General features: G+C 45.1%; 1 protein-coding gene and 1 long non-coding RNA gene across 3 annotated transcripts; one reads left to right on the top strand and one right to left on the bottom strand.

Moving 5' to 3' along the window:
* Positions 1 to 961: 961 nt before the first annotated feature.
* On the bottom strand, positions 962 to 9,737 carry LOC144100945 (uncharacterized). Its single transcript, XR_013307900.1, has 3 exons — positions 9,389 to 9,737; positions 7,003 to 7,232; positions 962 to 6,291 (listed from the first exon to the last, which is right to left on the bottom strand). It is a non-coding gene; the product is annotated as an uncharacterized LOC144100945 (long non-coding RNA).
* A 306-nt stretch (positions 9,738 to 10,043) lies between these two features.
* On the top strand, positions 10,044 to 24,207 carry KdelR (ER lumen protein-retaining receptor). 2 transcript variants are annotated; one of them, XM_077633871.1, is made up of 5 exons: positions 10,077 to 10,415; positions 16,006 to 16,265; positions 17,305 to 17,385; positions 20,928 to 21,180; positions 22,399 to 24,207. In XM_077633871.1, exons 1-5 carry the CDS (start codon positions 10,325 to 10,327, stop codon positions 22,431 to 22,433), a joined length of 720 nt encoding a protein of 239 aa, XP_077489997.1. In that variant the 5' UTR covers positions 10,077 to 10,324; the 3' UTR covers positions 22,434 to 24,207. The 2 variants fall into 2 exon arrangements, with proteins under 2 accessions (XP_077489998.1, XP_077489997.1); XM_077633872.1 differs by lacking the exon at positions 17,305 to 17,385 and having other exon boundaries at positions 10,044 to 10,415.
* Positions 24,208 to 24,917: the final 710 nt, after the last annotated feature.

Here is a 24,917-nt window from a genome sequence, read left to right as displayed (position 1 = left end):
TCCTTTGTCAACTGTAAGTATTTCGTATTTCTAGTGATGGAAATCTACTCCAGGGCTTGGGCAGCATACCTTGCCCCTAAAAAGGAGTGTGCAAGAAGAAAGCTTACTTCCTTTTTACTCATTTCATGTATAGTGTAGCAGTCAGACTTTTGATCTTGTATTTCTTCTTTCGGTGTTCATTTAAGAATGCAGTCATCAGGATTTTTCGGTGAATATTATTTTACATGTGCCATCGTGTAGCCCGAGAAGTGCGGCAGCAATTTGGGTAATGGTATCCAGTTAGGCTGACTTCTCCGCAAGACGCATAACCACTTTGGCCACGGTACTTCACCGCTTGACAGCACTTGTGGATGATGAGTACGCCAGACCGAAGGCTAACAAAAAGCATTTCAAAGGTGCTCTATAATGTTCCAAAGACAAGGGACATCAACTTCTTTCTGCAGTTCTCACACCACCCAGGATTGTAGACAGCGAAGCTACGTCAAAGCACTTCACTATCTACCATTTCTTCGCACTCAATGCAACTGCTTGGAATTATATGGCCGCCTTCTCGTTACCGTAAATTGTCTTTTGAGCTTTCATTTTCCACCTTTACCACTGATCTTGGCTTTGCGTAAACAACAGGACATAGATACCACAGAGTACATGATTCGCCTGCTTTTTTTAACGTCTGCCAACCCACCAGAAAGGACGGGTTGTCGCCTTTTTGAAATGGAGGTGTAGCACAGCCTCTGAGATCCATGACCGATTAAGATATCAGCAGGGATAGGGGTGGTTACAGCTGGCATAGGACAGGTCTAATGGATATCAGTGGGAGTCCTGCAGTAGATGTAACTGGGACGATGATAAAAATACTTAGAAAAGCACTGCCAAAGCGGACACACAGTGTTTGGCATTCATTGGAAGAAACAAGGCTATAGAAAGAGGCACAAGGTTGCAATCACTGAACAACAAGAAGTGATTGACAGTGATGCACAAATAGTTGGCTTTATTTCCACAACCGTACAGTGCAACCCGTGCGTGTACCTGCAGAACAAGATTTCCACCACAAAACATTGTGCGACCATCTTTTGGTTCTATACTACAAAAGTTAACAACGAAGCGCACTGCGGAAACACATTGTACCCCATGCTAAAAATGCTTCGGAGTACATGATAGCAAACGACCAGCGCTTCACAGTATAGCAGATGGAAAAGGTAGTGCTTAGGTCTAAAAGGAGTCAAATGCAGAAATCTTCCAAGAGGGGGAACACGTTTGGGCATATTCCCATCAGTGGCACTCGGTTGTTCTCATGCAGATTAGACTGCAGGTAAAAAGGAGTGAGAAAGGAGCATGCTCAATCAAAATTCCTGTTTGGGCTGGTTGGTTCACAATCTTAGACCCAGAAAAAAAAGTGCAAAAAGACGAAATGACTGAAAGGCGCACTTACGAAGAGAGGTGCCGACTAATAGTTGAACTTATTCAGTCACGATAGCACATGTTTATAGTCAAACCCATCACCATGTGCACAAAAACAATTTTTCATGTGCAGCAAAGTAGCATGCTATCACGTTATATAAGTTATCACAAGCCAAAAAGTAAGGATTCATTGGTAGTTCATTCCTGTCCTGCACGTGCACCTTTCAATTATACCGCCTCTATTGCCCCATTTTTTCAAGACCCAAGAATAAAAAAGAAACATGTGAGCTGAAGGACTTGTGCAAACATGTGAACCCACAACATTTGGCCCCGATGCAATATCAGTATCCGGGTAGTTGTTCCTAGATTGAAATGCAAAGTATATGCCAATAGTTGAACCCTGCAATAACAAAATCATGCAAGAATGACAGTCTTGAAATAAAACCTTTGCGTAGCAATCACGACGCCTGCCTCGAAAGTGAACTCTCTCCATCATGCAATTCCACTTTGATGGAGCTTCCAGAGATGCACTTTTCAGTGCTTGCAGCTTTTTTTAAAAAAAAATTGAAATCTGCTATAATGCAACTATTTGGCTCTCTGTACTACGCCAAAAACACCCTAATGCAAATAAGCACTTTTACAGTTGCAGCAATTATTGCTTATATATGTAGCAGGTGATGGTGATGATTAATATATGATGTCTAGTGTTATTAGAAAATATACTTCCACGCTTTGTAGTTGAAAAAAACAACTTGATCCGATGACATGCCATGTGATGCTGTTGTCGCTAACTGACTCCTCATACCACGAACATGTTGTGCTACAAGCCACGTAGCCAGCAAAACATGTCCTGCTGCCGAAAAAAAAACAATTTTGTTTTTCTCGTGTTAACCAGAAATTTGATAATCTCCACATTTTGTTATTACAGGGTTCAACACCATTTTCTTCTTTTTCTACATGTATCATAGCATTTGGAAGCACTTGCACCCTCAGCAGAAAAAGTTGACTTGCATTAGCACAGTCGTTTTGGGACGTTTTACTGAAACTGGAATAGCAGTAAGTATTGTTACTGCTCCGGGAAACAAGTCGTAAAGAGATACTTTCCTAAAGGTACATTTGTTCTCATCTCATTTGTGCCACCTTCTGATTTGACAAGATCACATGCACACATACACATTTACAGCTCCTTGAAACGAGCATTATGGAGAACACCGTCAACAGTAAAAATTGCACACAGCTAGGCCGTTAGCGGAAAGTGATAGGCTCGAAAAACACTTACTTCGTCGTCAATGATGCGTGGTTTTGATATTCAGCCACTGGCAATAAATACCCCAAGAATGTACCCAAAAGGTATTATACAATAGTAGTGTGGACATTGTTAAGTGAGCAAGTAAGTCGAAGGAGCATTAAGACTAACTGTAAAACATCTGACCTGTTTTCCTGAACCCTGCTGCTACCTCACCAACAACATGCATTGCTCTTGATGAACAGTGATGGCACCCATAGGAGGCAAGGGGTAGCGGGCGCCACCCCCAAATTTGAGGGCGCTTTCTCAGTTAACGCATGACTCAAAAGTTTGTTAGGTCGTGCATTCAGTTCTGGCTCTCATATCTTTATGGGGGCTAATGTCACGAAGCTACTGGCCAGAACTTCTACTCCGTGCTCCCCCCTCCCCATATCCCCACCCCAGTACGAATATCCCAGCGCTGTTCCTGCTGACGAACAAATATTTATGCATTAAAAAAGGTGTGGCATGTAGTGTTTCGAGAACAAGCTACACCAATTGCGCAGACCATGTGAAGCTCACATCACTACGCAACAGTTCCGATCTTTGGTAGAGCTCATGTATGAAAGATTAGCTGAACGAGAACATTTTCACCAAAATCCAACAGAACAGAGAAGGCAGAAACCCCGAGGCTAGCACTGTAACTGGAAAGCAAGTCATTGAAACAAACATTCACTTTTGTACAAAGCACAGCACCCTTCAACAAATATGTTGCCGACAACAAGCCACTGTATAAACATAAAAGTGAGACCTCTACAACTTGAAGTTTTTTTGTGAAAGAAAAGTGACAATGTTAGTTAAGGCTAAATTACACAACTGCATGAAATCATCTACTTCAGCTTGGCATCATTAAATCTTTCCTGACATTGCAGTCAAACTCAACCAATAGAAAACCAGACAGCCAAACAGTTACTGAAATGAACTGTTGAATTAGGTTGGTTTTTTTTAGAAACCTAATCTGCTTTATAATTCCACAACTTCAATTGCACAATACAATGAAATGCAACATTTTTTTTTCTTTCTACCTCTGCACTTGTTCAGTTAAGCTGTCTGTCTAAAATATGTGGAACAGTTTCCCCAACACTCTGATAAATAACTATCAGGACTGGCCCCGGTACACTTTCAATTAGTTCTTGCACAATTCCTTGTTTTGCTGATGCTGACAAGAGAGCTATTGCACGCATCACTTATTCTGAAACATTACGTCTTGGAACAGCGCCCAAAATAACAAGAAGCAACTGCAGTACAGCTGAACTTTGGGTAGCCTTAAATTACTTTTCACTATTTAGCGCTCAACAAGAAAGGAAACACTGTGTTTCAGCACTGACAACATTTAACATCAATGTGCACCAATGTTTTTATCCTCCTTGTTACCTAATATACTACTGCAAGCAATTGACAACAGTATAAAAACAGCATGGACAGATTCGTAGAACACCCTGCTTAACAAAGCGCCCCACAAGATTAAGATGGTAACCGTTTCCTACAGATAGCTTTCAACATTTACATAGCACCGGGTATATATCTCAGTACAGAAGACCGCTGCTTAATTCTCAAAGCAACAAATTCACAAAGCAGTTCCCACGAAAGCTAACTTTGCAGAGAAAATGGTCACATCAAATTTTTTTTCCTCATTAATGTCGTAACGATACTTATTTGCACATCCCTAATAACACATAAACGAAATATGCCTCTATGTACTCAAGGTAGGGTTTAGGTCCAAGTACTGCAGGGAAAGGCTTGATCGTTGAGAGCTATAACACAACAGGCTGAATTCAACAATTATGGAATGTTCTTGGAAGCTAACAAAGAAAAGAAAAACTCTGCAGTGCTACTCCTGATAATAAACTTTCACAGAGCAATCAACACATGCAACTCCTGTCAGCTGCCCCATGCCACAGGTGCAACGCCACTTGGCAGTGTAACAAGAGCAACGGTAGCATGTAAACGTGTTAACCTTGATTCTACGGCTATAAGTAGCCATGCAAATCAACTTCACGGGGCAAAGCATGGGCAACATTTGGCTTGTACGAAGTGATAATGCCATGCTGGTCCTATGAAAACAATAACACAAGCGGGAGTCACACCAGGTGGATATTAGACAATACGACAACTCCGGAAAATCTGCGCAAGACCTGCTTGTGCAACAACGCAGAGCCTCAGCTCGCCATACGCGTACTGCGTGCCGAGTATTTTAGCACTGGTGGCAACATCTTGTGAAAGTGAACTGAATGAAAGTGTTACTGCTGTTGCCACGGTGTGCAACTTTCCTTGCTGGAAAATAAAACAAATGTGACTGCATTAAGCAATATGTCAGCTGGTAAGCCTTCAAGCCCGATGACAGTTTCAGAGCAGTAATATGGCTGGTCCAATAGGCCAGGTGGTGTTGTGTACCCGCCATCATGCAAGTGCTTTAGGCTTGGATACTTTGCATCCATGCAAGTTTGTGTGTCTGCTAGGCCAAAACAATTTTGCTAATATTCTATTTCATTTTGTTTCAATAAAGCTTCACAAGATGTTGCCACAAGCAGTACAGTTCCTGGCTACACAGCAGCAGCCCATCAACAGTGACATGTATAGAAGCTAAAGGTCCACAAAGAATGGGAAAACAATCTATATCACCGAGATAAACCACCAGTCTGACCAACCCTTGGTTCAAGGCATTTGCTTCAATTAAAGTCCCTAGGATGAGCCCAGGGACTAAAACCGTGTCATAACAAGGTTTGTCATACAGCATCTATCAAACTTTTGGCAAAGCATGTTCCAACAACTCTCATGTTGTTCCGCCGTGCCTCTGAGCGGTCATGTGCAGTTGTTTCAAAAGCAGGCTGGTCAATAACTGGCAACTTGTACACGAGCTAGCCTGTATATCCTTTATAACAATAAACATTACTCTGGCAGCAAAAAAACTGCATGCCGTTATCCTATAAAGCTGAAAAACGTGTAGTTAAAGGCAATTTTGTAGGCCCTGCCTACTGCTTCGAAATGGTTAACTACAGTGGTGACCCCTGGAATGATTGTGCAGGTACCTGAAATGAGTGGGGGCTTGTGTAAATGATGAACCCAAAATAAGCATTACTTGCTATCAAAAAGAAAAGAAAACAGAATCAATGATGTGCAGCCTGACTTAGAAGCCTCCGAGACAAAAAAAAAAAAGAAAAGCCATTGTAGTTCCACACTGCACTTTTTGCAGTTTTGGCAAAAACCTTGCACAGTAACACTAAGTTCACAGCGTTGGACGCAAGTTGAGGAACAAAGCACACTGCACAAGGCAGCAAAACTCGGCCACATGTTCTTGCTTTCGCATGTCAGGTCGCTGAAACCACCCAAAACTGACCTTATTATGCACCGCTGCTAGATCTATGCACACGATGCACTTGCACTGTCGCAGCCCCTGTTCCAAGCATGCCACCGCATAGGCATTACATATCACAGCACTCCTGGTCATGTTAAAACTGTGGCCACTAGTGGACTGCCAGTCTTGAGATGTCCTTGAAGTGCCGCCTTTTGCGACCAATGAGCAAGTCGAGCTTGATGTTGGTCGTCCGGTTCTCCAGCTGACCGGCGCTTGCTTCGAGGACTGACATTTCTTTCTTCAAGTCTTCGACCTGGACATCAAAAAGGTTTTTTTCAATAGAATGTTAGATTTTCAACCCTTCTCATGTTGAAGCATTGAAAGATGTACAGTCCAGCCTTGAATTTACAAAATACACTTGAAGCCGCCTCCACTGTGGTGGTGTTGCAAGGTCACATGATGTCGCAAGGTCACATGACCTAGGCGGCCCACCTAGATTGCTTCTTTGGAGGATTTTTCGCTCACAATGTTGACGCCGCCGCTGGATTTTCTACAGAACGGGTGCCTTAATGCTTGGCAGGTGGTGCAGTCACCTGCCGAGCAAAGACGACACCATGCAACTTGCCTGTCCACCCAGTTTGTGCACCCACTGTGTCTGTTAAGCCTCTTCCTGGCAGGTGACGCCACCTGTCGAATCAGCTGCTTGGCTCGTTTCTCCGCAAACAGCAGTTGCAATCAATACGAGTTTTTCAATGATTCCAGACAATCTAAATCAATTACGTTAAATTACTTGCCAAGCAACACAAACCATAAAATGGTATGTTAAGCACAATAATATGATGCGCATAGGCGAGTAGTCCACACAGAAGTTTTAAACATCCTCCAGCTAAAGATGGAAGCCCTTCCGTAGCAACCAGAACAGTTAAGTATTAGCAGAAACATAAGGATCTCTATACAGCTACTGCAAAGAACCAAACTGAGCTCCCTGGCACGTTATCTCTCTCCAATGAGCTGACTCACTCACCCGTGAGGCATACTCCTGGAAGCGGTAGAACTTCTGGTACTCGTGGAAGCGCCGTGTAGCCTCCCGCGTCAGGAACAGGATCCCAACGGCGCTGAGGCAGAGCAGCGCCAGGTGGAAGCGGCGCTGGGGCAGCCGCACGAACATCTATGCACCACTCTCCAGGAGCGAAATAGTCTCCTCTGGCTCATCCCAGGTGGCGCCGGTGGTCATGGCAGACGACGTGCCCCCCACTGTAGCAGATTAAAAGTCGTTACAAGTGTGTTGTAGTTCTTTATGCAGGACAGGCATGTTAAACTTAAGCATACGCTTGTCAGCACCAGATGGCACTGAGAGACTTAAAGTTGATAGATTCCGTTATTTCCTGAGGGTACACTGCATGCCACAATGGGTACTGCAACAGAGGGCCTCCGAAATGACTTCAACAAATACAGATTCTTTGATGTACACCGAAATTTCAGTGCAGAGGTGAATTTGCATTTCACCTCACAAGATGTGATTGACAATTGAAAACAGTGATCCTTTACTCAATAGCAGAAAGCTGCAATTAACTGCCAAATCACCACATCAGATGCACTGTAAGGCTAAACCAGAAATGCAGTAACTGAACATATTGGTTCCATCATGTATCGGTGATGAATGGTCTCACAACCAAGCTACAGGAGGTCACAAAGCCAAGATGCCATACTTACACTATGCTCAGATGCTTTACACTAGCAAATCAAAGTGAATCTCTTAAGAAAAACAACACATTACATACAAGCCACAGCACATGATCCTACTTGGATTGGTGCGCCATTGCCTATACGCCTCAATGCTGAAACCAAAATTTTTCTGTAGCCCCCATGGTTATAATGAGTGACTGTAATGACACCCATTAGTAAATGTTGATCAGCACTGATCTTTGTCCAATGCCTCCAAACTATGAATGTACACAGAAAACAAGTTTACCAGTTCCCATCTTCACTACATTTTCAAATGAGACATCTGAAGTGTCACATAAAGTGGCCTGTAATGCTATTCTCATGTGGTGTTTACAATTATACGCATCAGCTATATGAGGTCTAGTGCCTAACCTTACACATAAGTTGCGGAAGCTCAAAAAAAATGAAAAAGCCGAGAAGCAATGAAACCGTTATTTTGGTTGCCTGTGCCAGACAGACCACAGAGATGCATGCATCACATGCAGGTACAAATGCATTGGGCAAAAAAAAAATTCAGCTCTTCACATCAGACAGTACGAATTATGGGGGGGGGGGGGGGGGGGGCTTTTTTTATTTTTTATTTTCAGATACTGCAGACCATACATATACATGGCCCAGGCAGGAAAAAGCTCAATTAATGCCACATGTAACTGCATTCTCCACATGCTGTCACAGCATGTGAAAAAACACATGAAACAATGAGCAAGTGAGCTTCAGTAATTCGGCACCGGAACTGAAGTATCAAACTAACAGCTATAAGAAGACCGGCGTAATAAAGAGCCATGTATTCTTGAGGAGCGAATGTGCCAGCTCCCAACATGCCTTAGTGACATATATGGCAGTGTATTTCATCAAGTTTAATTAGGAACAAAAACATGACAAGTGCTGGCAAACACTGAATTAGAAAGAATATGAGACAGAGCACCAGTGTTCCTTTCTGCTGCTGTTGTACTCTGTGCGCTCACTAAAAAAAAACAGAACATATACAAAAATTCAGTACCAACTCTAGTACCACCTAACCCACATGGCCACTTTTCCAAACTTTGAAGCTGGGTTGAATGTATACGTATACATTAGCAAAAACTCCTCAGCTAGTACGAGCACAAATTCAAACCTTCTTTTGTATGCATTCAATCAATGCACAAAACACCGCGCAAGAACCCGTGTTGTCTACCTTTGCCATTATCTGCCTTTCGATATCGCCCACTATCTCAAAGCGACTGTCGCAGAAAGCAGTCCTCGAAATCTTGCTCCATACATTGTGTCAACTCGTCATTGTCACCTCGATTGGCACTCATCAACCTGATAGCGAATACTACTGGAGATAATCGGCAGTATGGGAAAGAAAACGGCCACCCGCTAACGCCGGTGCACAGCACGCGAATACGATCACTGCCATCGCGGCCACACGCAAAACCGAAAGTAAGCTCTCTTCAATGAATTTGTTGTCCCCTGGTAACACTGGTCAGTAAACTGTAACAACAATGTACAGAAGAGCAACTACGGTGTCCGAGAAACTGCTCAGAATACACCACGAAGAACATCTCTCTTCAATTTGATCGTATCAACACCCGCAGCTCCGACCTCAGCCAAACGGAACGGTTGCTAGCTGTCACAGAAATATAGAACGCCGCTGGTTGCACGACGCGCTAGAGAAACTAAGTCCAGAGATGTGAGGCACTAACCTTAGGCGTGTCGCATGTCGACTTCAGCCACGGTCACGCTTTAAGCCGTCGCTCCATGCCTTCGGGATAACGTGCTTCGCCGAACGTCGCGGTTAGAGATCCTGATAAGATGCGCTCACCGAACTTCCTGTACGGCCGTCGAAAGAAGACCCTCATTGACCAGCGATGCACTTGCCTTAGCGGTCACTGGGCGCTGCACTCGTCTCCACTCTCTCTCACAACCACTGTGCACTGATGAGGAAGCACTGAGGACCAGTTGCTTTGAGCAAAACTCAAGGTTACGCACTCACAGATGTAAACGGTGCGTGGTGTGAATTCCTTCCGCACGCATCGCACTGCCACAGCACGTGACCCAGACAAGACGTGACGTCATAGCCTGCGGTTCCAGATCACGTGGCCATCAAACAGGAAGCGGAGTACATTCCGCGTTTAAAGCGCCTTATTTCGTTGCCGTTCGCGTCTTGAGGATATCTGTCTTGTGCACTCTAATGCGCGTCTTTTAGCTGACAAGACCGTTTGAAATTTTTATGTCAAATTGTTCCGGGGAGTTCATTGAGTAAAAGACAGAGGCTGCGGGTGTCGCCGTTGCCGAGCAGACCACGATGTAGAGCAGACGACGCCGCTCGAGCTGTGATTGGTTGAGCGGTTAAAACGCACAGCAGCAGCAACAGCTGTTTCGCTATGCCTGTTTGATACGAGTCGCATTCGCGTACTCACCAATTGTTTGACCCTCTTGGACTGTTCACACGTCTCACCTTAGATTTAGATCTTTTGGAAGCCTTTAGTCGCCCATGAGATTTGCATGGGTTAGCAACAAAATAGCAAAACTCGCTTTAATCTAGCGCCCTCTTAAGGGCGTATTGCCAAGCCACGTCAGTTGCAGCGCCGCCATATTTGCCGGCTGTGAGGGACGCGTCCGTGGTCAGAAAACGTAAGATGAATATATTTCGCTTAGCCGGTGACTTATCCCATCTGCTGGCCATAATCATCCTCTTGTTGAAGATATGGAGGACGCGGTCCTGTTCAGGTAAGCGCCAGTCCCATATCCACTGCGAAGTAATACCGCTCGCCAAGGCATGTGTTGCCGTGCGGGCATATCGTCGTCAGCATAAGCATGACTGGTCTCTCGTCGTTTCGTTCTTCCCACCTCACGTTGACAGCTCCGATGTTCAGAATGCGAAGAAAAGTCACCCGTCCGCTGCATTCGTGCAGTCTGTCCGCTGCGTAGTCTGGTTCTTCTCGTCTCTGTTGTGCCGTGGTGGGGTTGAAACTTCGCTGTCGGCACGGGCGATTTAACTGGTCGGTCATCGCTTACGCATGCCGCCCCCGGACTGTGTGGACGTGCATGCGGTCAGTGTATTTGCAGAAATTAATCATCACGTAAGCGCATGTTGGCAGTGCGAGGCTGTCTTGACCGCTGGTTGCGTGCCATGTGTGATGCTGCCTGTAGTGAGTCTTTCTACACGTCCACAGACGTTGACGCGCTGCCGAGCGAGTCTTGATCTCTGATTTCTTTTTTCTCCGTTACTCGAGTTCATTCCCTCCGCCTTTTGTGCGGTGTGTTATTTTGCTTCCATCAACGGCAGTTCGCCGCTCCTTGCGGCGGCACGTCCCTTGAATCTTCCAAATTTGTTTTCACTTGTAGTACGTAGCGAGTCGGTAGCCGCGGCAGAAGACTGGCTCGATTTATCGCGCTACGTGTTTGTAATTTTTTTTGTACGTGTTATTATTCGTGACCAAAATTGGCCTTTGGAGAAGCTCTCGCAGTGGGCTCTTTCGGTTCCCAACCGCGCCTTTGAATGACGCGCTGCGCAATCGCGGCCTTATCGCCGGCGCTGTTATCTAGCTCTGCGCGCTCCGGCTTATCGATCATCGAAAGTGGACAGGCGCCGAGTCGACCTGTCGACCAGTTGAGGAGAAATTGAGATCCCTCTTACAGCGTGCAATGCGTCCGTATCCGGATGTCATGTTTCCGCTTTCTCCTCCCATGGCCAGCGAAATGCGTGCGAGCACAAATGGGCGGAAATATACATCCTTTTCCTTTTAGCATTTAATGGGAGTTTTCGTCTAATGCGAATAGCAGCTCGCGCGCATGCGCAGTTTGCTCGCTCCTGAAAACGTGACCTAGCAGTTTTCTGACCAGCTGCTGCTGATATATTCTGTCCACCAAACTCCCGGCATCTTTCCCCTAACTTCCATGACAGAGCATGGAGGGATGTCGTGAAAGGCAAGCAGTTAATAGAAATGCTTAGAATCGAGGCAATTGACAGCTTTCGAGGTGGCATTGGGGTGGTTGCTCATAGCAGCTCAGTTGACGGCAGTTGACATGTGACAGAGTGCCTGCAGTTTTATAGTTGGCTTTGCCGGCAGAAAAGTTTCCTTACCTGACCACAAGAAGGTGCTACAATTTCAGTGTTATTTGTGGTGTCACACTTATTGCTGGGTCACACTTATTGATGAAGTAGATTTTTGGGTATTTTGAAAGAAAAAGAATAGTGCAAGGGTTTTCAGACTGGTGCAAAAAGAAATAATAAAGTATATTTCTCTCCAAGAATAGTAAACTACTAAACTCCATCATGTCGGTCTTAGAGAGCTGGTCTAGTTAACTTTATTGACTGGTGCAGAAAGAAATAATAAAGGCATATTTCTCTCCAAGAATAGTAAACTACTAAACTCCATCATGTCGGTCTTAGAGAGCTGGTCTAGTTAACTTTATTGACCATACTTTCTTTGCAGCAATCTCAAACTCCATACCCAGGTAAACATGCACCCTGTCGTAGCGTTAAGAATCCGAGTAGGACAGTTTTAAATAATTCTCAATATGTGAATATCCCTCTTCGTTTGGAAGGCCACATCTAAACGTCTGAGCGTTTGAAACGCTATAATTATGCAGTTGCCTGCTGCCGTCAAGGGCAGTGGGAAATGTGTAGCGATTTGTGAAACTATACTTTAAAGTGCTAAAACTGTGTTAAACAAACTATCACTATAATAAAACCGTCAATACAATCGCAGGAATCAGCAGCCAAATTTTTTCAGTACTCTGAATTGACAGCAGACCTGATTAGTGTAGCAGCATTTTTGGTTATGTTCTTTTTAAGAACATTTTAAAATATGAATGAAAAAAATTGATTGCTAAACCACACAATATGCCGCGACTTATTTCAAGAGCAGAAAGTGAGATGCCGAAATTGTATAGTGACAACAGTAACTCATGGTATTGCTCGGGATCCTGTTAACAAATTTCCTATTAGTCTAAGCGTTTTAAGTCACTTAATGGCAAAGTTTAAACGCAGCATGTCACGACTGTTTGTTCTGGCCTCAATTTAAGCTACATATATCTTACCAAAGCACCTCTTGTGCTCTAATTTCTGCTACCGTAGTGCAACAAATGGCAAAAACATGCCAATATTTTATTACTCGTCTCAGTAGATTGAGCCTCTTAAAAGCTAGGAAATATAAAAAAATTAAACACAGGTGTCGCCACCGTCAGCCAATTTTTAAAGCAAAATGGGTTGCATCAAGACAGTTCTTTTGGCATGGATCCCTGAGGCCAGTCTACTCTGCAATTCACTTGCGAACAGTTAGCACGGAGTCCATGTTGCTTTTGTTGTCACGAGTGTGAATGGAGTGAAAATTTTCAAATTCAATTTTCCTGTCACTCAATGCATTCTGCTGCCAGCCAAACATCACCGTATCCGTAAAAAGCCATAGAATCAGTTTTTACAATAGTCTGATGCAGCAAGGACGAAGCTGCAAATGCCTCTCAAAGGCAGCCCTCCAGCCATTGGTGTCCACCGATTGTTGTGATGTAAACGGGATGCCTTCACTAATCGCTTCAACACTCCTTCCTTCATAGCCCATGTGCTGTTTCAGGACATTAAACATGACACACCATCTCATTTTGGAATGTGCTCCTCTGCACTGTCTATGTAGTAGTTACTGTGTTAAATTAATATTTGTGACTTTTGTGGACACCCAAGGAATAATAGAATGGGGCAGGTGAGCCCATTTGGACTTACGTGGAAGTCGAAGATCATGAATGGCAGTTTATCAATATCCCGCAAGAGAAAAGTACATAACAGCTCTATCTTACCTGTGCTCAGCTATGGAGTTGAAACATGAATTCTAACGAAAAGGGTTCAACTTAAGCTGAGGGCAATGCACCGAGCTACGGAATGAAAAATGATAGGTGTAATGTTAGGAAGAGAGTAGAGTGAGTCGGGGAATAAACATGGCTTAATAGCATCCTAGTCGAAATCAAGAAAAAGAAATAAGCTTGTGCAGGGCATGTAATATGAAGGCAAGGTAACCAACGGTCATTAACTGTAACGGAGTGGATTCCAAGAGAAGGCACGCATGGCAAGGGGCGGCAGGAAGTTAGGTGGATGGATGAGATGAAGTTTGTGGGGATAAGGTGGCTGCCGCTGGCACAGGACAGGGTTAATTGGAGAAATATAGGAGAGGCCTTTGTCCTGCAGTGGGCATAGTCAGGCTGTTGATAATGATGATGGGAGTTACCCTAGAAGGAAGCTATTTAAGTAAGCGTTTCAGACGGGATAATTTGCCAGAAGGTATAAGAAAAGAAAATACAACCAACTTGACACTGATGGGAACTAAACCATTATTAGCTGCAGCCGTAGCTCAATAGCTAAAGAGCTCGTGGGTTCGGCTGCCATCAGTTACAAGGTGGCTGTCTTTTCTTCCGCTTTCTGCTAAATCATTTCTCATGTAACATGATAACTCACACAATGCCTTTCTCTAACACTGCCTCAGAAAAATAATCTTCCTCTGTGGTTTTTTTTATATATGTATTTCAAACACTCATGGCTTAACCAGTGTATATAGGGTAAACCGCCCAGTAGATTTCAGTTAGGGAGTAATTACTAATTAGCTTTCAGCTTTCTTCGTATAGATTGTGGGCCTCTGAGAAACTAACGGAGAGTGTGTTTTGGCGAATTGCTGTACAGTGAACAGCACAAGGCATTTGCCATGTGCCATCTCTGGTCTTGATGCGGCAATTGAAGAAGCTAAGTTGCCTGTTGAATGAGGAATGATTATGTACAGACAATGTGGCGTTGACTGTATGTGGAAACTGATGCTGGCATTCAGACTTATTTGCTCGTATATTCTGACTTCAGAGTAACCCGGAGCAGTTGCTTCGTATTTCATCTACATGGCTGTGCTTCATTTGAGCTCTTCCAAGTGTGACGATGCTTTTCGAATGTGATGAATCCGTAATTTTGTGAGCAAGGCTTCGCTTTATGCCAGAGTGTGAAAGGAAAAAAAAAGCTATAAGCATGTTCTGGTGGGGCTGGTGGAGTCGCAGACTGCGCGACATGGCTACGTCATCCCTTTTCATTGCCACACTTGCTTCTGCTGGCTGACAGATGTGCTTTAGCCGCATGTGCGGCAAAGGTCTATTGTTCCGCATGTGGAAGCCCAGGTCGCATAGCGGCTGGTTTCTGCAAGTTTTTTTGCGTATTCGTTTCGCGTGGTGCCCATGCCATGTTGTTCTCACAATTTATTTTCCTCAGATTTTACAAGTGACAAAAATAAGTGACACACATTGGCTTCTGAGCATCTGTCGTTGACTGCTGCTTAAGCAAGAGGCGCAAGACATGTATGCGTGAATCATGCGCGACACCTGTCTATGCCTTCTTTGTTGCCTAAGGATTTGTCGCCATATTAAATGTCTGTTCGAAAAACCGCAAGTGCATTTTAATTAGGGCTTGGTCACTTTGACATCTTTTCATGCACAGTGAATAGGAAAGCTGTTAGAGCAGTTTGTATGATTGGTTTCTACCGTTCTTAAATGCTGGCTATTGGGGAATTTGCACGGGATGGCAGTAGGCGTTGCACTCTCAGGAAATTCTATTTCTGTTCTCCTCGGTTCTGTACAGTACATGTGGTGCCAAAGTTACTTTATTTACTTTTATGTGTCGTAAGCATTAAATCTGAGTGACACGTGGGGGACCACTTCTTTGTCTGGTGCCCTTATCGCACATTGTTTTCCAACATGTAATGAATGTATGTCTTTGCGTCTCATCTTGGGCATTATTTGTGTTCCCATTCAATTTCAGAAAAAAATAAACTACATTCTAATAGCGTATTTATTATACTGTAGCATATTTGAGCTGCTGATCGATATATCTTTTACATAAATCGTGCATTTATTTGCATTGCTCCATAAATGCTGTTAATAGATCTGTTTACTATTAAAAGAGGTACATGGCTTATTTGTCAAGCAGCGGCAAGGCAAACAGCAACTCTTAATTAGCCAACTTTGCGCAAGGTGAAAGTGGAAGTACAGAGGCAACAATGGATGCTTTGCCATTGTGATGCCGTTAAAACGGAGGTAATGTCGGAGGATTTTGAGTCTGGTGACTCCGGCCGCAGTTCTTTTCTGTGGCCGAATGATAAGCCCTTCTCTGATTTCTGAAAGTGCATTCTAATAGCGTATTTAATATATTATATCATTTGTAGCCACTAGCTTTCGAATGCTCCATGTCATCCTTCCTGCTATATTAGGGTGCTTTGCCTGTTGATCAGATTTGTGGGCGAGTGCCTGTGCGATCAGGGAAAAAAAAAGCCTTTCCCTCTTATTTTTTTGTGTACAGGAATATCAGGGAAGAGCCAGATCCTCTTCTCCATCACGTACACGACGCGCTACCTGGACCTCTTCACCACGTTCGTGTCGCCCTACAACAGCATCATGAAGGTGGTGTTCCTGGCCACCTCGTTTGGCACGCTGTACCTCATGTATGTCAAGTTCAAGGCAACCAATGACCGTAACCACGACACCTTCCGCATCGAGTTCCTCCTGGTGCCGGTCACCGTGCTCGCGCTGCTCGTCAACCATGAGTTCACCCCGCTTGAGGTGAGCACGCTCTACTGCTGCCCTTCTTCGGGTTGCTGTAGATTCGAAAATGGAATTCAGGTTCCTTTTGTTTCAAATGTCAAAATTATAGATGCTGAGGGCCGTGGCGTAAAAGCCATACTAATAGCCTGACGAGGTCCGCGGCCCCATATGCATGGCGCAGGCTTGTGCAGTAAAAGGCTTGTAATACACGTAGTCTTACACGCCACGAATACTTGAGCAGTAATGGTCAAGAAAAGTAAAAATCATGACAATAAGAATGGAAAAAAAATTGGCTTGCAACCTAACTGTTTGAATGAGGTGAAAAACGAAAGGATAACATTTTTGTTTTTGTACTTTTGAATGTGCAGAACTTCCTGTCTTGTAAAGCATGGGTGCTATTTTTTCTTTGGCATGAGAATAGGAATTGTGCTAAAGAATAATTGTTGTCTTGTGAGGGGCCTGTATGAATGGTAACCATTTTTGGGATGCTAACGTTGTGGTAGTTAGGTGATAACTTTAGAAACGTGAAAACAAACCGTTTATTGGACGTCGTAGTGCTCGGTGGCATGGCGTCGACATTATTCGGGGACAAGCAGAACAATGTTAAATGCTGGTAACTTTGCATCGTTGTCAATTACAGAATGTTGTAAGATTTCTGAAGTCCCTTTTCTTTTAATCTGATTTTTAATCTCATGGACTCCCTTCATAATTGTGAAATTGGCTTCACCTTAGTGTTGCACGGCCAACTAATGGCAGTACAGCAAATTATTGAAACAATATATAGCTGTAGTTTGTGGAGCAGTATATGTCAACGCATTTCCTGTGACACCACCACTTGCAGCTGTCGAGGAGACTTATACATGTTCAGCATTTATCGTTTTACTGACAACTATTGACTATATCCTTAAGGCAACATGGGAAAGCCAACTGAACGAATTACGAAAGGGATCATTGACTTGTTTAGACGCTTGTTGTTCCAACTGTCCCCACTGACTTGTATGTCGGGTTGTGTGGGCATGTTGTGAGACCTGGGTGTCGACTTCTCATGCCGACACAGGCACAACCCGGCGGCCAAGAGCGCAGCTTTCTGGATGTGCTGTTCTCTCACGCCACCCTGGTGTTCAGGGACCCCGTCGAGGTAGAATACAGTATTTCAACAGTTCTCATTGGCACGGCTTACTAGTTTCTCTCGGGGGCGGGAATCTCACAGCACGACTGGGATGGTGGCGGCGGTGGCGGTGTGGACTGTTTGGTTCCGGGTGGTTCAATTCTGGCAAAGAGTGCCGCAGGACGCCAGCTTTAGCAAGAGGCAGGACGTGCGCTCACCTCAAGTGCAGCCTTGGATTTTTTTTTTGCGTATTGTTGCGCTGATTTTGATCATTTCTTCATTTTGGTGCCAGTCATTGTTGACTTCTTAGGCTGAGCGTGTGCGAGATGAAATCTTTGCAGCATCAGTATTTTTGCTTTCAAACCATCATGATCAGCATCAAGCAAACTATAATGTAGAGTTGTGCACGTGAATAGAGATTAGCTCAGAGTCGTGTTCAGTTATTTTAAATTTTCACTGATCATGGTTATTACTGCTGTGGCTGCATTTACAGAGTCAAAATGCAAAAATGCCCATGTGCTTTGTCATGTCAGTACATGTCAAAGAGCAAATCCCGAACATGCAGCTTCACGATTTAAAATCCCACAGGTCATACCCTGAACAAGCTTCTTACTTTTGCCACTAGAGGATTTTCTTCCCGTTTTGAAGCTACGAGTTCGCCCAGCAAACTGCTTTCGATGGTATCTTGCCGTTATTTTGATCTGTACGAGACTTTCACTCGGGCATAGTGGCGGGCGCAGCCGCCAACTGAATTAAGGATGTGGCTTTTACAGCCTTCCCCGATTTATGTGCATCACATAAGATTTTAGCGTGCGTATTGGTTGCACAAAAGTTCAAAAAAAGCTACCAGTGACATGATGAGTGCAGTCTGGTACTTGAGGGTGCCTTGCACCAAAATGGAGACGTGACAAAATCTTATCCCTTACCTTAGCAGAGTAATTTGTACAGAGGTAGGAAGCGAAATTTGCTGGCATTTTTTGGGGTTCGCAGGACACCTTGGGGGAACAGTTACCTTGCACATCAGTTTTGTGATTTTGACGAAGTTGTACCGGTTATTCTTTATTTATATTTTTTGTGGGGTCATATAACTACTTAACGACCAGCACAACAGTTGATGAGGCTTACCGCACCTTTGTAGATGGCTGTGATGCTGCAGCTTGCATCCTGTGGCCTCCTTTCCCACTGTTCGCATGGCCGCCGGGTTTTGCCTGCTCTGGTGCTCACACTGTGGTGAACCGTTTGCATAGTTTGCGGACGTGTTCCTGGGTCTCAGTCACATTAGGGCGTGACTTGATGGTGCCACAGATGACTTGGGGCCACTTGCATTGTGGAGGCACCTGGTGGTTATTAGGACAACTGCCCCATTGTTTTTGTGCCTTTTTGTGGGGCAAATATTTATCCCAAGTGGTTTAGCCAGCAGTATTATCAAGCACATGCAGACATTTTGAAGCACGTGCGGTGGCATGTTTCGCAATTGTTTTTGCGGCTAAAGAACAGTTTGAGAAGCTTGTATTCCGTGCCACTAGGTGTCTCTAGTGCTTTTCTTCTCGTCAGCACCACGTGTTATCTGGTCGTCTGCTTGTTCTGTTGAGGGTGTGCCTTTATGTGAGTGTTCTTGCTTTGTGTTTGCTTCATCATGTCCGTTTTGAAATGGTACATGTGGCACACTTTGTTCGTTGCATTGCTTGCAGTCTTTCTTTTTTTTTGTCCTAGCGCATTGTCTCTGTATGTGCGCGTGCACTTTATGCTTGCATGTTTGATCCCTGAACGGACCTGTGTAGTACTAACAAGGATTGCCTTTGCAAAAACTAGCCTTTAGACAGCTTTGCCATCTTCCTCGTTTACCAAGCTCTTGGGTTCACTGGAAAGGAATTTTAACAACATGGCTGTCACAGTTCCCAAGATTTGCTGGCTGTTATCTGGTAGACTACAGAAGCTATGCACATACGTACAATGGCGCAGTGCCATTGTATGTGGGTTCTGCACTGTCATGGACAAAATTTCAGAACTGTTACTGGCTGCTGAGATGGATTGCTGCACTATCTGCTGGCGACTAACTCCTAGGCAGACTCCTTCAGATGTGTTATCTGGACTCACTGATCACTGTTCATATGTCCTGGAAACATCTGTCTAAAATTTTACACCCTAAACTTGTGCTCTGACTGTGGGGCAGTTATTTTTTCCCTCACCCTGACAGCGGAGGGCATAGTATATTTCTTTCCGTTGGCCCGGGCTGTTCACGCTTGGCGCAAAAGAAGCAAGATGTAGGTCGCGTTCTCCAAGGCATGTGGCGTCTGGCTGCCTTGTCCGACTTTGTTTGACTGGAGCATGTGGGGTTGTACATTGAGCAGCGTTGCGATTCGTCTCGGAGCAGCCTGTGCACTTCAGAAGTGGCTGCAGTGTTTGGCTGCTGCGGCTAAGCTGCCAGATTCTGTGTAGCGTTGTATGGTTTGTGCATGTTGCATGTAAACAGTGCTGCAATTCTGCTGCCTCAGTGGTACTGCGTTGAATGTTTTTTGGAATGGTACATGGCTGTCCTGCAGATGTCTCCTACTAGCTGTTTCCTTGGGCATTTAGCTATCCTTTTGGCATTGCAAGGAGCTCAAGTTATAGTTCCAAAAAAAATGTTCAGTTTGTTGACCTTGACACCGTGACAACATTATTGATGATTAAGACTTAGAGTGTTGTAAATGTGTTATTTGCACCATGCAAGTTAGTCACAGCACTACCAAAGTTCGTTGCCTTTGCTTTTTTTCTTGTGGGGGGTGGTTGCAGTTAGGTGTGCTCAATCTTCAGACTGTGGTTACTGGCTACACGAGCTGGAGCTTTTACCACACACGCGGCTGTGTGTCTATCAAGAGAAGCTGCCTGCTCAGCTGTAGCACTTAGAAATCGACACATAGCACAGTGTGCAGATGCGTCGAGATACCGTGTGTTCTGTGTTTATCTGTCCTGGTTGTAAAAACTTCTCCTGGACAAACTATTAGCCTATATGGGCTTAACCACTGACCACAAGGTAGCTTATGGTGGTCTGCATTTTTCGGTAAATAATAAAACATCGGAACTAGGCTTCTTCCGCTTAAAGTGAATCATTTATACGCTAGAAAGAGCTGAAAAGAATGAAATACACGTGTCGCCACCACTGTGCCATTTGTGCAAGCAAGCAAGGAGGGTGTTATTTATGTTTCCTTGGTTGGTGATCTCTGAGGCCAGACCACGTAGCGGAGTGCCATTCTTTATTGTGATTAAGTGTTTGAATTTATATCAGGGAAAGAACAGTCTATTTTCGTGTCCAGTTTTTTCAGCCATTAACACATCTAATGCCAAGAAAACGTAGACACAGTTACAGCCAGCCAAACAATTGGTTTTTACTACAAGCAAAAATTAGATGGGTTGTCTTCAATGACCCATCAACACTGCAGCACGAATGTGACTGCTCCTGTACGCTTGAGGTTGCAGAATTTGCAGAATTCATGCATGATTGTTGTGGGCATTGGGGTGGCGGCCTGTGTGCCTCACGTGAATCTGTACAAGTCTGATGAGGTGCCGCACGTTGCCGTCACGCCCCGCAGGTCCTGTGGACCCTGTCCATCTACCTGGAGGCCGTGGCCATCCTACCGCAGCTGTTCCTCGTCTCCAAAACTGGCGAGGCTGAGACGATCACGTCGCACTACCTGTTCTGCCTGGGCATGTACCGGGCACTGTACCTGCTCAACTGGGTGTACCGCTACTACACGGAGAACTTCTACGACCTCATCGCCATCGTGGCCGGCCTGGTGCAGACCATCCTCTACTGCGACTTCTTCTATCTCTATGTCACGAGAGGTGGGGCTCTCTCTCTAGTGGTTTTGTCTCCTAACAGAATGTTCCTCATTGCCCATCTTGCCCATTTCGTAACTGTGTGTGCGTACCTGGTCACTTTGCGTTTTCACGTGCGAAAGCAGCGATAGTAAGCAGAGGTAATTAGCGAGCTTAGGTGCGAGCATTGTGTAGGGGAAGATTGACATGTCAGCCTGGTGCGGACATGCTGCTTGCAGGGATGGCAGTGTTGACCAAGGACATAACTGGTAATGGAAAACTGCGTGATGTACTTGCGCATTCCTGAGCAGGTGACAATTAAATGCATTAGCATGTATAGGCTTTTTGAAGGGCTTTTACAGCGAGGTTCAATCAGTACACTGGAGTTAACTGCACTGTGGCTTGCCGCACCCTGTGGTCAACAACAGCAGCTTAGTGAGAACGAAAAAAAAAAAAAGCAAGAGAACATAGCTGAAACTGAGCTGTGCTGCTAAAGGCTGCTTGCGCTGCTTGTATGGTGGAGGTGTGAGGTCACAAACTTTATTGGTGAAGCTCGTGCATTGGCATTGAAGGCCTAAACCAGCTAAATGATGAGCCCAACCTTGAAATGTCCGAGATTACCAGAAACAAGCCAAAATGTTTTGTATCACGTCTTCATCGAGCCAGTAGGCAGCGATGATGTGGGAAACAGGCGTGTGACCAGCAGGGAGGTAGAAACAGCATTATCTTCTTTCAGGACACAACACTACACTCATCGTTACAGTATGGAGACCTTTAGCACCATCTGACGATGCGGGTTGTTGCACGAATGGGGGACGCATAAATGGGGCTCCACTGCATTTGCAGTCTTGAGGCACTAATGTCTCAATCCGCCTTTTTCACGAGATGTGGCGCCCTTTTAACAGTGCATGAAAATTCGTCTGCTACCCTGAAAAGAATTGCAAGTGACCGACACTGGCATGATCCTGTTCCATGAGGCACTAACTGTGCCTGCAAAGTGGGAGATGTGTTCTTGACGGCTGCTGTCATGTATCGCTTGCACCTGTCACTAACATGAACTGCACACATGCTGTAGAAGCTGGCAGTTAGGTGGTTATGAACTGTGGATCACGAGGAAAAGAGGAGCGCATGCACAGAGAGCGTCCGTGTGTGGAAAAAGGCGGATTTAGCTACACGTGGTATTCCCGTTTAGGGTTCCTTTATAGTGTTGTCGTCCTATTTGACTGTGCCCTTTCTCATTTGCAGTCATCAAGGGAAAAGCCCTGAAACTGCCTGCCTAAGCCGAGCCAGGCTCCCAGCTGTCCCAAGTGCCGCTGCGGACCACCCATCTCCCCGAGGAGATTGCGCAAAACACCCTGCAGGCATCGCTGTTGCGAGTACTTGTGCAGTTCTGCCCCCTCCTCAGCATCCGGTCTCGGCAGTTCTTTGGAGCCAAGCAACATTCTTTCTGATTCTTTCTGTTGATACCTGTTCTTTTCTTTATCCCCCCCCCCCCCCCCCCCCCCCTCTCTCTTTCTCCGAAGTTGTCATAACCCACCCATCAAGTTTGTTTTTCTCCTTGTCTCATTAGGACTAAAATTCACACTAGCTTTGTGCTTCCGAGTCGAACCTTGTTTCTCTGTGTATACTTTCTTCCTTACATTTCGTTCGCTTCTGGCGAGGTTTGCAGAGGGCTGCCTGGGGAGTCAGCATTATGGCGCCCCCTGTGGTGAAACGGTGGAACAACTGGTAGGCAGTCGGCTGCACCACAAATGCTTGCTCGGGTGGGTGCAATGCGCCCAGTTTGGGGTTGGATTGGCCATAAGTTCTTGCTCTGAAAGTGCGGGATCACGTTGCCTATGTACCGTGGTGCCCTGCTTCAAACGGTTGCTACTAGTCTGTCATCGAAAATGCCTGCGACTTGCAGCCTGGCGGCAAATAAACTTGCGGAGGTGGTGGAGCGCACGCTGGCTTCTCTGCCGCCGTCTGCAAACCCTGTCCGTGTGCGCAGATTGCCGAAACATGTTCAGCCGCTTTGTTGCGTAGGCTTGTGAATGCTTATGTCATCGATTTCTTGCTTTGGGAGCAGCGTGTGAATTCCCTTCATGCCTGTTCTTTTTTTTCTTGTTCACTGAGTGAATGGAACTACGGTGGTCATAGTGTGGGGTGTTTTGGGGTGGCTGGTTGACAACTTGTGTACAGTCTCAGTGGAAGTGTTCCTCTTTCTCGTGTGCATTCGAAGACGATTATCATTATTATTATTGATTATTGTTTTTTTTTACGTGTGTGTGTACGTGTATGCAGAGGTATGGCAGGAGGCGGATTCCAAAGTTTCACCTCCCAGCGGCGAAAAACGTATATTCTAGGAGGAATGTCTACATTGTGTAAATCTAGGAAGATGGAAAGTCGTAAAATTGAGGTCGTGCAGTGTGTACTCTGGAAAAAAAAAAATAGGTACTCAAACAGTGTAACTGAAATGCGCCGCATCTCTTGCAGCTGGCCTTTTCAAGCGAGGGATTTCGGATTCTTGCACTTCAGAACTTGGGAAGGCACACTGCTCTTTTTTTTTTCTTGAAGAGGCAGCCAATAGTGTGCCGGGCAACTTTCTCTATTCATGTTTTGAAATAATGCAAATTAAATATGGAAAGGTCCTGCATTTGTTGCGAGGAACACTCATGCAAATGAAGATTGTCACTGAAGGCAAAATAAATGCCTCGAAGGATCGTGGAATGTACAGTAGTCCCATGTAGCAAGTGCGGAACGCCTGCCTGAGGTTTAGTGCAGCCTACGTTTTTTTTTTCGAAGCTGACGTGTGTCCCATTTATTAGTGGCTTGTCACGGTGGTTGCCAGTGTCGTGAAGCAAATTTTTGAGGTGCCGTCGCGTGCAAAACAGGAGTGTTGGAAATAAAAATGAGAGGTGCTGGGAAAAAAAAATTCTCTTGCTGGCACCAGAGGTCGCCAGCACCTGTCGACGGCATCACCAAAGTTGCTGACCCTGCTCCTGTCACGGCTGTCCCTGGCATGGTTTCGAGGCATGGATCATGGTGCAAATAAAACTGTTTACCGATTTTGGACACTGCCTTCGGTTTCATGCTTTTAGGTTATAGGCCTTTGCAATGGGTGAGAGGTATGTTGAAACTCCCCCCCTCAACTGTCTCATACCGGTTCTGCTGCTGCTTCCACAGTGCTAGCCAGTTGCACATGACAGTCCAGTGATCAATATGGTGACGCCAAGGGAGCCCTTACTGCAAAAGTTTACAGCTGTTGAATCATATGTCGGACAAGTATAAATATATTAGTGTATTTTTTATCTTTCCCTGCGATGGCAATAGTAATTGGGACAAGTATAAATATATTGGTGTATTTTTTATCTTCCCCTGTGATGGCAATAGTAATTAATAATCGTTTTTTTTTGGGGGGGGGGGGGGGAGGAAATGGCACAGTATCTGTCTGGTATATCGTTGGACACCTGAACCGCGCCGTAAGGGAAGGGATAAAGGATGGAGTGAGAGAAGAAAGGAAGTGAGAGGTGCCGTAGTGGTAGTGGAGGGCTCCGGAATAATTTCGACCACCTGGGGATCTTTAACGTGCACTGACATCGCACAGCATACGGGCGCCTTAGCGTTTTGCCTCCGTAAAAACGCAGCTGCCGCGGTGTGGTTCGAACCCGGGAACTCCGAATCAGTAGCCGAGCGCCCTAACCAGTGAGCCACCGCGGCGGGTCAACGATGGCAACAACGAGGTCAGAATTCTCTGTTCTGGCAGGAGTTTGGAAAGTCTGAAG

Source organism: Amblyomma americanum, chromosome 8 (assembly GCF_052857255.1).
Source record: "Amblyomma americanum isolate KBUSLIRL-KWMA chromosome 8, ASM5285725v1, whole genome shotgun sequence".
In the NCBI taxonomy this organism is placed as follows: domain Eukaryota; kingdom Metazoa; phylum Arthropoda; class Arachnida; order Ixodida; family Ixodidae; genus Amblyomma; species Amblyomma americanum.
The sequence above is the reverse complement of the archived record's forward strand: the minus strand, read 5'-3'. Positions and strand labels throughout refer to the sequence as shown.